Source organism: Vombatus ursinus, unplaced genomic scaffold, assembly GCF_900497805.2.
Source record: "Vombatus ursinus unplaced genomic scaffold, bare-nosed wombat genome assembly UNPS02004691.1, whole genome shotgun sequence".
NCBI classification, from domain to species: domain Eukaryota; kingdom Metazoa; phylum Chordata; class Mammalia; order Diprotodontia; family Vombatidae; genus Vombatus; species Vombatus ursinus.
The window spans coordinates 5110350-5124526 of record NW_020944469.1 but is presented as its reverse complement, the minus strand read 5'-3'; the positions used below and the strand labels follow the sequence as shown (position 1 = coordinate 5124526).

At 38.2% G+C, this 14177-nt stretch overlaps 1 protein-coding gene across 2 annotated transcripts in view; it reads left to right on the top strand.

The window, feature by feature from the left end:
- Positions 1–14177, top strand: part of RPS6KA6 (ribosomal protein S6 kinase A6) — a 90753-nt gene that overhangs the window by 54658 nt on the left and 21918 nt on the right. For both annotated transcript variants that reach the window (XM_027839888.1, XM_027839896.1), the window contains exons 16-19: positions 380–538; positions 5504–5665; positions 8977–9053; positions 11633–11750. In XM_027839888.1, the coding sequence (XP_027695689.1) occupies positions 380–538; positions 5504–5665; positions 8977–9053; positions 11633–11750 (516 nt within the window). The remainder of the gene's footprint in view (positions 1–379; positions 539–5503; positions 5666–8976; positions 9054–11632; positions 11751–14177) is intronic.

Here is a 14177-nt window from a genome sequence, read left to right as displayed (position 1 = left end):
CTTTTGGTGAATCATTTTTGTTTAGAGAGTAGTCTTTAGGAACTAGGGTCAAGGAATCTTTAAGTGGAGAATATTGGAGAATGGCTGACCAAGTTATGCTATGTGAATGTGATAGAATTCTACAGATCGAGAAGACTCGTGATGAAACATGATGAAACCTCCTGACAGAAAGGTGATGGCTTCAGGGTGCGAACTAAGACATTTTTAGTGGATGTGGCCTTTGCTGTAATTTGTTTTGCTTGACTATAAATGCAACAAAAGTTTTGTGTTTCTCAATAGAAGGGAAAGAAACAGATTGTCATTGATTGAAAAAAATTAATTTAAAGGAATTAATGATAAAAAGTATAAAAATATGTCACCTTTTTTTTGTTTTAAACAGGTGTATGATGATGGTAGATATGTTTACCTTGTTACTGAATTGATGAAGGGAGGAGAACTACTTGATCGTATTCTCAGACAAAAATATTTTTCAGAACGGGAAGCTAGTGATGTACTATATATAATAACTAAAACAGTTGACTACCTTCACTGTCAAGGAGTAAGTCAAAGTTATTTTATTCAATTCAATTTTGGCAGTTGTATTTGTATAAACTCAAGAGGATGGAAGGGACACTTTGGCAAATCAACTCAGTCATCCTCCACCATAAAACCTTCCCAGGCAGATGCCTAATGATAGCTAACATTTATATAGCGCTATGTGTGAAGCACTTGTACTGAGCACTTTACAGTTTTTATCTCATTTGATTTTCACTGGAATAAGTAGGGGCTATTATTACCCCCATTTTATAGATTAGAAAAGTGAGGCAAACAGGTGAAATGACTTGTCTGGGGTCACACAGTTAGTAAATCATCTGAGGCCTGGTTTGAACTCAGGTCTTCCTGACTTCAGGCCACAGTACTCTCTATCCACGGGGCCACCTAGCTACCCAAAAAAATCAATGTTAGAAGTTGCTTGGTAACCATTGCACTGTCAAGTGTCAATAAATTATTTATGTCCAGCTTACATCTCTTCTGTATTTAGCCCATTTCTGCTTCTAGCACATTTAGAGATAGATATTCCTTTTGCCTACCATTCCTCATTTTCTTTTGCTAGACTCTCATTCAGGTCCCACCCTTTAACCACAGGTGTCCATTAGAGCTCTGTCCTGGGCCGTCTTCTCTTCTCCCTCTACACTACTTCAGTTGGTGATCTCATCAGCTACTATGGATTTACTTATCATCTCTATGCTGATGTTTCTCAAATCTGTCTCTCTTGCCCCAGTCTCTCTCTAGTCTCACATCTCTGACTGCCTTTCACACATCTTAAACTGGATATCCAGGTTGGGGGGGGGCGGAAATCTGCCTGCCTGAATTGTCTTCCAACCTGACTTCATCTTTTATTCAGCCACCAAAGTGATTTTTCCGAAAGCTCAGGTTTACTATGTTGTCTCCCTACTCAAAAACCTCCAGTGCCTCCATATCCCCTCCAGGATCAAACACAAAATTCTCTGTTTGGTGTTCAAAACCCTTATAACCTAGCGTACACACACACACACACACACACACACACACACACACACACACTTTTCCATCTTCTTATACCTTATTTGTCACCACATACACTTCAGTCCAGTGACTTGCCAGAAATAAGATATTCCATCTCTCAGCTCTGTCCTCCATGCCTAGAGGGCTTTTCCTCTTCATCACCTACTGGCTTCCCTGGTTTCAAAGTTCCAACTAAAATTCCATTTTCTAGAGGAAGCTTCCCAACTCCTTTTAATTCTAGTACCTTTCTATCTTTTAATTATTTCCTGTTTATCTTGTATATAGCTTGTTTGTACATATTTGTTGTCTCTCACGTTAGATTATGAGCTCCTTGAACGAAGGGACTATCTTCTGTTTCTTCTTGTATCCCCAATACTTAGCACAGTTCCTGACACAGAGGCCTGATCTAGTGCATCAGTAAAGTTAGAAACAAAAATGCAATTCATATTTCATGCCTAAAGTCTTAACATCTGTTTCCTTAATGGTCTTATTTTTAACCTATTTTAGAACAAATTAAATCACATTAATAAGATGAACAATCAAAGACTACTTATTGATGTGATTTAACTTGTTTTAAAATACTCCATTTGGAGTTTTTAAAGGTTTTAAAGGAGGTTTTAAAGGAGAAATGTATATGTATTCAAATATCATTTTCCATTTGGGATACTGTATATAATTATGTTCTCTGTGCTTCATAAGAGACAAAACATCCAGAAATAAATATTCAAAGGAGCTATAATAGCTTACACAGAAAGGGAGACCAAAAAGATTAAGACTCTTGTGGCTAGAATGGTGAAGGCTAAGTAGAGATATAATTCATGTCTGTAAAATGGTATAGAAATTTATTTACCAGATTTTTAGATACTAGAGATAAAAAAAATCTTGACGTTTGAAAGGGGAGGTAATTTTAGAATATACCAGAGGAATCATGACTTCTGAGAGTTATTTGTAAATGTGTAGCTCTTTACCTTCAAAGGTAGAGGCTGAAATAGAAATAGAAATAGGTTGACCAAGGGCTTGGGTAACTCATGAACCAATAATTAACAAATGAGCTACTAAAGGAAAGGATAACTTCTGGAGATACCCGTTTTGGGGGATGTATTCTTCTCCTAAATTTCCTTGGCCGTTATTGGGTCAAGTGAACAAAGGAGTTTCATTGCACCACATATATGCAAGGGACTGTACTAGGCACTTTGCAGCCAGTGACACTGATCTCCTGGCTATTCCACAAACGAGACATTCCATTTCTTGTCTCTGAGTATTTTCTCTGGCTGTTCTCCATGCCTGGCACATTCTCCCTCTTCCACTCCGACTCCTGACCTCCCTGGCTCCCCTTAAGTCCCAACTAAAATCCCATCTTTTACAGGAGGCCTTCTGTAACCCCTCTTAATTCCAGTACTTTCTGTCTTTTAATTATTTCCTATTTATCCTGTATATGGCTTACTTCGCGTATGTTTGTTTGCATGTTGTCTCCCCCGTTAGACTGTGAGCTACTTGAAGGCAGAGACTATCTTTTGCCTTTTTTGTATCTGTAGTGCTTAGCACAGTGCCTGGTGCATAGTAGGCACTTAAATAGTTATTGAATTGGATACAAAGTTGAGTAGGATACAGTTCTACTTGTCAAAGAGCTTCTTATCTCATAGGGAAGATAAAACGTGTTTATAAATATTCTACAACATGCTATTTACTAAGTGCTGGAAGAAAAAGTGCAAATAGCAACGTATAGGTGCTCTAAAGAGAAAGATTCATCACTCCAGCTTTATGAAAGAGGTAGCATTGAAGAATGGCACTTTAGCAAGCAGAGATGAAGATGAGAGGAAAGACATTCCTAGTGGAAGGGACTGACTGCATGAGGCACAGAGATGACCCAGGGCAGAAAGTTCCTTAGCATGATAAGTGGGCCATTTGAACTGAAGAATAAGATATGGAGGAAAGTGGTAGGGGATGAGACTAGGGAAAGCAGGTTGGGTCAGATTAGGAAGGGCCCTCAATGCCAGGCCGAAGAATTTGGACTTTATTTATATGGTAGATAAAGAAGAGCTCAGGAAGCTTTTTGAGCCCAGGGAGTGATATGGTTGGATCGACTTAGTGGAAATAGGATCAGAATATTTTAGAACTGGAAGATACTTGAGAGATGATTTAGTCCCATGTTCCATTTCCTGCCCCCTCCACCTCATTTTACAGGTGAGGTAACTGAAGCTTAGCAATGTTAGGTGACTTGCCTGAGATCGTTCAGGTAGTAAATGGCAAAGCAGAGCTTTCTGACTTCAACTTCAGTGGGTTTCTCTTGTGTGCTGCTGTTTCCTTAGCAGGGTTTTGTGGGGTTTTTTTCCAGTTTTTTTTTTTTTTTTTTTGGAGGAGGAAGGGTTGATGGAATGCAGTTCTGAAGGAAATTTGTATTTTCCCTCAGTTGTATAGAATATAGTATTACTTCAAGTTTCTATCACATTTTATGTCACTTAGATACTTTATGAGCATCGTATTCATAGAGCTCATGATATTGGAAAGGTTAAGGAATTAATGAAATCATATATGCCTTATTAATTCTCTGCTTTGTGCCCGAGGGCCCTAATTTAACTCCTTTTTAATCAGTTAAATAATGCTTTTACCTAATTATTATTTAAATTCCTTCCTAAATCTCTTCTGAATTAAACAGTGAAACATAAAAGAATTGTGTGAGAGCATATGTGACACATTTCCATCTTATGTAGTAATATTGGGGCTGAAGTCACATCGCTCGTTGGTCGGGTGACTGTATTATTTCATTCTCTACACATCTCTCCTCCTGGTGTCTGTAGTAATGACAGCGGGAGGTTGGAAGCGTGTCCCTATCCTCCCATTATGCAGTCAGTTAAAGGAATTTGGTTTGTGAAGGATTTTATTAAAAGTCTGACATCAAGAAAGGAGTAGTTATATAGGGAACATCCTGAAATAAATTAAGAAGAAATCATGGCTTAGTTTGTACAAGGAAGACAGATGATTAAATGCTTTAAATTGTACAAAGTTTGATTGATTAATACATCCTGATGTAAGAAAGTCATGTGGGAAATTATACTGAACAGCAGTAACATTCTGTGGTGGAAGGCATTTGGATTAGGAATCAGGAGACCTGAGTTCTGGTCTTCGTTTTACCACCAATTTGCTGTGTAACACTGAAACTCTCTCTTTATTTCCTCATCTATAACATGAGAGGATTGAACCAGAAGACTTCCATGGCCCCTTCCAGCTCTAAAATTCTCTGATACACATGGCTAATTTTTAAAAAACCTGACTTAGAAATAGAATCAGAAGAACCATACCTACAGAAATAGTCATCCTTTCCATTGCCAAGCCTTGCTTCCTCCTGAGTCCAGGATTATGTTGATTTGATAGTAGACAAGAATTTCTGGGTTGCAATGAATAATTCACTTGTGAGTAACCTAGAGTTGATTCTTCTGAGCAGAAATCCTGCCTTCTCTTGTATGATTTAAAAAAAAAAATCTATATTAGATGTCAAACTAGGATTTTTTTCATAAACTACACACACACACAATAGAGTTGAATAGTTTTTACTCTTTTAAAACATCACCTATCTCTAAAGAAATGGCTTTCAAACATTTTCATTCCATAAGCCATCACCTAAATTGTGATTTAAGGTGTGGGTTGACATACTAGAATGGTCAGCAGTGCCCCAAACAAAGATGGCAGAGGATGAGATTTCATTCTCTAAGAACAGAGATAGCCAGAGGAGGCCAGTACTTGATGTGTGTAAGCATAGTATGCAGAGAGTTTAGGGCCCTTGGTAAATCGTGGTAGGTAACTACCTTATGGATAATCCAGTTTTGAGACTTCCCAGTGAAAGAGTCACATTGCTAAAAGAAACTCAAAAATCTTGTAAATGGGGAAATTCTAAATTTTCAAAGCACTTAAGCATGAATTTTTGTTTTGTATGTCTTTGTTAGGAGCCAACATTTAAAATGTCTTTCATTTTATTTTCAAGGTGGTTCATCGAGACCTTAAGCCTAGTAATATTTTATATATGGACGACTCAACTAATGCTGATTCTATTAGAATCTGTGATTTTGGGTTTGCTAAACAACTTCGAGGAGAAAATGGACTTCTCTTAACTCCATGCTATACTGCCAACTTTGTAGCACCTGAGGTAGCCTTCAAATCATATATCATTTTATAATTCTGCATTTGCCACGTGTAAAATTGTGTGAGGTGTTGGGATGCATTTTGTTTAGTTTCTGCTTTGTGTTCTTTTCTATGAATTGAACATATTAGATGTGATCAATTTATTTTTATTTATTTATTTATTTATTTTTTGCGAGGCAATTGGGGTTAAATGACTTGCCCAGGGTCACTCAGCTACTAAGTGTCAAGTGTCTGATTTGAAACCACATTTGAACTCAGGTCCTCCTGACTGCAGGGCAAGTGCTCTATCCGCTGAGCAACCTAGCTGCCCCAAATAGTAAATAGGAATTAAGAAACTTTTTTTTTTTCCCCAGAGTCACATAGCTAGTGAGTGTTATATGTCTGAGGTGAGATTTGAACTCAGGTCCTCTTAACTCCAGGGCCAGTGCTCTATCCACTGTACCACTTAGCTGCCCCCATGTTATCAATAAGAATTGTTTTTATCTTATCTTAGCAACCTAAGAAGATAGTGTTATCTTCTAGTATAAATCTTCAGTCTTCTAAACCAACTGGATCTGGACCATACTATAAGTTCTTCATTTTTCTAGAATCACAGAAAACTGAGTACCTGAAAGGTAAAATGACTTGCTCTCAAAGTCTTACAGTGGCAGAATTGGGACTAGAACCCAGGTGTTCAGGCTCCGAGGCTAGTTTTTGGTTTAAAAAAATAAATTCGGGGCAGCTAGGTGGCGCAGTGGATAGAGCACTGGCCCTGAAGTCAGGAGGACCTGAGTTCAAATGCGGCCTCAGACCAAACACTTGACACTCACTAGCTGTGTGACCCTGGGCAAATCACTTAACCCCAGTTGCCTTAAAAATAAATAAATAAACAAAAAAACAAACAAATAAATAAATGAGTAAATTCAGAAGTTAGAGCTCTGTCACAAAGGGATTTTACCTCCCACATAAAGATTTTCATGTATGAATGACTGTCTTAATTTCCTCTTATGTCTTAGGAAGGAGAGTAAGAGAAGAGGTAGCCAGGTAGATAATTAAGTAGATCCACATACATCAACTGTGGGTTACCTAGAATTCAGCCCCAACTATTCTTCACTCCACCTGGCCGTGTCCTGAAGCTTTCCCTGTGCCTACTGTGTAGGGGTCAGCTGGCATGGGTGGTGCTAGAGCAGAGCAGGAGCAGCAGCAATGCTACTAGAGCCTGGCTCCACTATTCTCAATTTCTCACTTTGTCCATTTAGCTTGTTACCAGGTGAATGTGAGCACGGACAGAGCAGCGGGTGGCGCTTCCAAAGCTCCTTCCTTGCACCACGTTGTCCAAGAGGCACTCTATAAATATTTGTTGAGCTGAATCCCATACCCCTTCTTTCTTAATGTACAACAAGGTTTGAAATTCTTTCCCCTAATGAAGAGATAATATAAGCCTCCCTTCTGTAAGTGAGCAGGGTGGAGGAAGTGCTAGGGGTGACATAACCCACTGGTGTCTTGCTGATTTCCTTCTTCCTGTCTAGCAAGCTAGGAAAGGATCAAGGGAATACATCTTGGAGGTGAAGAAACACAATGTGGCACCTGGAGGCTGAGGTTCACTTCTGAGCCAATCATTTTACCTATCTGTGCCCTTCAGCTACAAAATAGGAGTAAGAATTCACCACCTGGTTCACCAGGTTGTTGTGAAGAAAGCACTTTGTAAACTTTAAAATGCAATGTCAAGGAAAGAAATTGACTGGAAAGTCTGGCATAGGGGATAGAGTTCTGTACTTGGAGGAGGAAGTCTTGCATTCATCTCCCACCTGAGACCCTTTACAGCCAGACAGGTCGGTCATTAAACCTCTTTGAACCTCAGTGTCCTCATCTATAAAGTGGGATTAATAATGATCCTTGTTTCACAGGGTCGTTGTTGTAAGGATCAAATGAGGTAATGTATGTTGAAGTACTTGGCAAACCTTAAATAAATGGGAGCTTTTATTATTACTCATATTTCTCCATTGCCTCTATCATAGAACAGATCCTCTTCTATCCTTTTGACAGTCCTAATATGACTGCACTGTGCTCCATGCTCCTCAATCTAGATCATTCTTAATTTCTTTCTTCAAATAAGTGAGAGAGTGAGATCTGCTACAACTGATAGGACGGGTATTTAGCAGTGCCTCATTATCTGGATCTGGGATCCCTATTTATATTATTTGTGGGAGTTGATTACACAAGTTGAAAGCCTCTTCAGCTACTCAGTTTTGCTTTTTGTTTTTTAATTCTGTGGCTGAAAAAAAACTTGAATTTTGGATTACTTGTTAGTTATATACTTACTCATGTCTGGCAACTGTCAAAGCCAAATATGATTTTTTTAGTCTTTTTATGAAAACTTTATGCTGTTATGCAATTCTGTGTTAATGCATTAATAATGTTTCTATTTTGTCCATATGCCTGGAGGCTTTCGCAGTGGACTAATTTTTCTAAGTGAAAAGAATATGACTATTTCATTTCCTTGGTATTTTTTTTCCACACACTTTTAAACTTATGTTTATTTCATAGGAAACTTTCAACTGAATATGCTGTTTGGTTATTGTTTGATTGAATTAGTATTGTCCCCAATTTCAAAAAATTGTGACAGATTATCTAAGACATTCACAATTAATCCACTATATATTTGTGACCTAAATAGACTTTTTTTTTTCAAGAAATCGTTGAGAAACATAAACTAGATTCCTCGTGCCTTCATACTGATCATATACTGTCTTATGACATTTCTTGTATTGCCTTCTGTTGTTATTTGGCTCCTTGTATTGTTTAATCTTTCATAAGTAGGTATATCTTAGCTCTCTCAGACAGGGCTGTGTCTTATACCTCTTTTTTATTTTTTTTTGGTTTTGCAACTGTTCCCCCCCAGCTCTTAAGAAAGTACTGTTCCCTTGTGTGCACACACACAAACACACACATGCACACGCACAAGTGCTGAAACAATATTCGGTGAATATTTGCTCAGAATTGAAAAGATTTCAAGTTTTTAGTGATTGTGATCACAGAGTTTTCCATCTAGAAGGTACTAGAGACCATTTAACCGATGAGAAAACTAAAAGTCATAGAAGATGAGGTTAACCAGCTGTCAGCAGAGCCCAGGCCTCCTCATGTCTAACCAAGCAGCCTTTCTCTGCTTCCTCTGCAGGCTCTTCTACATCACTAATAACTTTCAGATTCTGGTTCAGGAAGTCACTTCATTCAACTTGATTTGGGGTAGAAAAGCTGCTCAGATGTATTGAATATTTAATCCACAGCTAATACTTCTAATGTTGTTTCTCTGTACCTCTAATTTGTGTTTCTTAGGTTCTCATGAGGCAAGGTTATGATGCTGCCTGTGATATTTGGAGTTTGGGTGTCCTGTTTTACACAATGCTGGCTGGGTAAGAAACATTCAGATTTCACTCACTATTTTTGTGGGAGATGAAAATAATCCTAAAGAAAAGGACAGTTTTCATTTGTCAAAGATTCTGCACTTTCTCTTTCAAAATTGATATGAGTACTGTATCCTAATAGACCTTATTGATTAGATAGCTATACTGAAGTAACTTGTCCATTGATAGTCATTTAATGATACTTCGATCAAGCCAAAAATGTGTTCCTTTGAACACAAGAATGTTTTCAAATTGGAATTCTTGTTAGGCCTAATATTAATTTGATATAATAGTCTGTTTTTAAAACTTTGTAAAAGTAATATTTGATAAGAAAATAAGTGGTATGTATAAGCAAGAAGTTACCTGGTTTATTACTACTGAGTCATAGTTAAGGGCTAGCAATGAAATATGATTCTTAATAATACAGAAGGAATACTTGATAAGATCAGCAAATAACTTCTTTCAGTTTAAATTGAGACCTGTGCCTGCCTTGAAAGGCCTTAATAAAATGCCTGAAATATTTGAAGTGTGATAGCAATTGCTGATGTTAACATTGGCAATATGCACCTGATAACCCAGATATCTTGTGACCGTTAACAGCAAGTCTGCTTTTGGGTAGGTTTGTTTAGAAGTGAAAACAATGTTTCTTGCTGTCAAGTTTGTTCTGAGAAACCTTAGTGGGGAAATAACCACTAATTTAGTCAGTCAGTAAGCATTTATGAAGCACCGGATACAAGGAAAGGCAAAAGACAGTCCCTGCCCTGGAGGAGTTCAGAATCTAATAGAGGAACTCATGAGGCTTATAATGTATGAAGACAGGTGAATAGCATAGTGAGATATTGAAATGTGACTTGTTTTAAAAAGTATATTTAGAACAATTGGAATATAACGCTGGAGCTGTAGTAGATGTGCCATAAGCACTTCTTTCATATAAAAAGTATGGCTTTAAAATGTTTTATAATTATCTAGAGAGTTTGTCATGAACTTGTATTTAAAAGTCATTATGAAAATCATTGTATATTTGCATAAAAATCATTATACAAACTTCAGTAAAGTACTTTATCAATCAATTTAGTAGTTGCATTAGTGAAAGGGTACATATCAGACTTGGCATGCCAAAACAAACTATTCAGAATGAGTGATCAGCATTGAAGTTTTCTATCCCAAGAATACTATTTCTAGCTTGTTAGATTCAAATCAAACATATTATCTACTCCATGGTTGGGGAAAAAAATTCTAGGCTTAAATTTATTTTTGTCCATAGTTGACCAATATTAGATGGAACATCGGTTAATTAAATCTTTTAACACTAATTATAGAAAATTTACTCTCCCCACTTTTTTTTTTTTAACATAAATCAGCTTTGTCAAACCCAAACAGTGGGTGCATTACCATTTGCTCTGATATTGATATACCAATTTGTTGTTCCTTTTCCCTGTGAAAGGTAACTTCCAGAGAATTGTGTGGCTGGGGGGGGAGGAGGAGGGAAGGTTAAAAAGACCAGGGTTTTCATTGGTGTAGCAAACTACTTTGAGGAAACTTCCTCTACCAATGCAGATAAGCCTCTTCTCTGCAATTTACTGCCTTAGAGAGTTGCCTGAGGCACTGAAAGGGTTAAGTGACCTGCTCAGGGTCACACATCCAGAATGAGTCAGAGGTGGACCTCAAATCCAGGTCTTCCTGACTTCAGGGCTGATTGTCTATCCATTCTATGTCTCCAAAAAAATGAAAGAAAGTATCAGTTTATGAGATTTTTAAAAACCAGATGATGTCAAATTTATATGCAAATTTTCATTCCTCTGGGTATGTTGATCATATCTTTAATTCATATATAGAAAATAGTTTACAAATTAAGGCATGCAACCTCTTACTGTGTGTCCCCTGAAAGGTGTCAACAAAAAGGTACTGAATTGAGAAAGCTTATTTTTCAATTTCTGAAAGTTTAACCCTATATTTAAATAGTGATTATCTTACAAATTATCTTTAAAATGTTTTACTTGAATGAGAATCCATTTATTAAAACTTACATATCACTGAATATATGCAAAATATAAACTTTATTCTGGTTAGGAATTTGTGGTTTGGTGATAATTTCTTGGGGAAAAATTGCAACATTGGCTTTGTCTTCTGGTTTGGTTTTAAGCTAGGAGTTCTACACTAAAACTTAGATTGATGAGCACAAAATGCATAAGCCCCTGTAGGTACAGGTTAGATATTCTTGTTAACTTTACAATACAGTAGACATTTAGTAAGGAGAAAGAAATGGCAAGCCACTGCAGGATCTCTGCCAAGAAAACCCCGTGTGGGGTCACGAAGAGTCAGACACGACTGAAATGACCAAACAACAACAACCACCACAACAAAAACTATGTGCAAAATATTTTGATAACGGGTCTAATGTTGTGTTCCATTAATTGTGATGTAAAAAAAGATGTGGGCAATAGCAAAATTGAGTATTAGGAAGATAACCTTCACTCTTTAGTGAATATTTTCCTGAAGTCTTCTATTCATCTTTTTATTAGATTTATTATTTATATAATCTTTTATTCGCTCCTAAAATGTATGCTCTTTTTGTGTTTGTTTTGTAGCTATACTCCTTTTGCTAATGGTCCCAATGATACTCCTGAAGAAATCCTGTTACGGATAGGTAGTGGAAAATTCTCTCTAAGTGGTGGCAACTGGGACACTGTTTCAGATGCAGCAAAGGTGTAAATATGTTTTGTTATAACATTCTTAAGGCTTGCAAATGTATTGTGGACTACTGAAGTATTTTAAATGAATGAATAAAAGAACGAGCATTCATTAAGTGCTTATTTGTGTGTAAAAGCACTGTGCTGAGCATTGGGGATACAAATACAAGTGAGAACAGTCCCTGTACCTCTCCTGGGTCTCCTCTTAACTCTCTGACCTCTCCTTCTCAGTCTCCTTTTATGGCTCTTCCACCAGGTAACGACCTCTAGCCATAGGTGTCCCTCAGGGTTTTGCCCTAGGCCCTGTCCTCTTGTTTACACTACTTCACTTGGTGATCTCATCAGCACCCAGGGATTTAATTAATTACCATCTTTATGCTGACATTTTCAAATCTACCTATCCTGCCCCAAGCTCTGTGTTGACCTCCGAGGTCCCATCTCCAGTTGCCTTTCAGACAACTCAAAGTAGATGTCCAATAGATAAATTAAATTCACCATGTCCAAAACAGCTTGTTATCTTTCCCCTAAACCCTCTCCCCACCTCCTACCTTCCCTATTACTGCAGAAGGCAAAAGTATCGTCTCATTCTCTCAAGCTAACAATCAACAGTGTTCTTATTCCCTCAAGCTAACAATCTAGGAGTCATCCTGGACGTCTTGTTATCTCTCACCCCTCCACATCCAAGCTGTTGCCAAGGCCTGCAACATCTCTTAGACATTCCCCCTTCTCTCCTCTGATGCTGTCCTCATCTCCCCTCACCTGAACTATTTTCTTAGCCTCCTGATTGGGCTTTCTACTTCTAGTCTCCCCCTTTTCTACTTCTAGGCTCTCACCTCATCATATAGAGTTCCTTCGGCTGCCAAATTAATATTCCTAACACAGATGTCTCCCTGTCGTTTCCCTGCTCTGAAGTCTTCAGTGGCTCTTCATTTGCCTCCAGGATAAAATATAAATGCCTCGCACTGGAACTTGAGGGCCTCCAAAATCTGGCTCCCACCTACACTGAAGCCAAACTAGCCTACTGGCTGTTCCCCAAACTTGACATCCCATCTGTCACTTCTGGGCCTTTGGACAGACTTGTTCCTTGTCTCTTGAAAGTACTCCCTCCTGACCTGTGCTTCTTTGTATCTAACTTCCTCCAAGAGCCAGCTCACATGTCTTCTTTCTACATGTAGCTTTTACTAATCTTTATTACCACTAACCCCCTATTATCACACTGTCATATTATAGGAGTAGTATAGGAGTGGAAGCCCTCTGGTCAGAGATAAGCTCCTTGACTGTTTTGCTGGTCTTTGTATCACCAGGGCCTTATACCTAGTAGGTACTAAATAAATGTTTGTAGAATCAAATGTTTGCAAAATACTAACTAAATTTGTTCAATGATATTAGCAGATTAGAGGTTCACAGAGTATCTAATGCTTTCTCTACCTGTATTTCAGTGTCGAATGCTGATAACTCAATTAACCATGTGTGGATTATCAATAATTACATTTTAATTCCGGGTTGACTTTGCCCTGCCATAGCTCTGGGTCATGTTCCCCTGTTACCAAATCATATCTGTTCGTGGAATGTAAACATTTCAGTACTAGCTAAGCCAATCAACTTGGAGGGGGGAAGCTCATTTTGAAATAGGATTGGTATTTTCTCACACCATAGCTCCTTCTAATAGTCTTGATTGTTGTTGTTGAGTTGTCCGGTCATGTCTGACTCCTCGTGACTCCATGGACCATACCGCCCCAGGCCCTTTTATCCTCTACTATCTCTGGAAGTCTGTCCAAGCTCCTGTTCGTTGCTTCTACGACACTATCTATCCATGTCATCCTCTGCTTTCCCCTCTTCCTTTTGCCTTCAGTCTTTCTCAACATCAGAAGCTTTTCCAAAGAGTCCTGTCTTCTCATTATATAGCCAAAGTATTTAAACTTCAGCTTCAGTATTTGACTTTCCAGTGAGTAACCTCAATTATAAGTATTGACTGATTTAATCTCCTTGCTGTCCAAGGGACTTTCGAAAGTCTTCTCCAGCACCACAGTTGGAAAGTGTTGATTCTGTGGTGCTCAGCTTTCCTTATAGCCCACCTCTCACAGTCACACATTGCTTCTGGAAAAACCATACCTTTGACTAGACAGACCTTTGTCGACAAGGTGATGTCTCTGCTTTTTAGTCTGCTGTCCAGATTTGCTTTCCTTCCAAGGAGCAAGCGCTTTTTAATTTCGTGACTGCAGTCGCCATCTGCAGTGATCTTGGAGCCTAAGAATATAAAATCTGACGCTGCTTCCACCGCTTCTCCCTCTGTTTGCCAAGAAGTGATGAGACCAATTGCCAAAATCTTAGGGTTTTTTTTTATGTTAAGCTTCAAGCCAGTTTTTACACTCTACTCTTTCACCCTTCTTAATTCTTCTTCACTTTCTGACATCAGAGTGGTCTCATCTGCATATCTGCAACT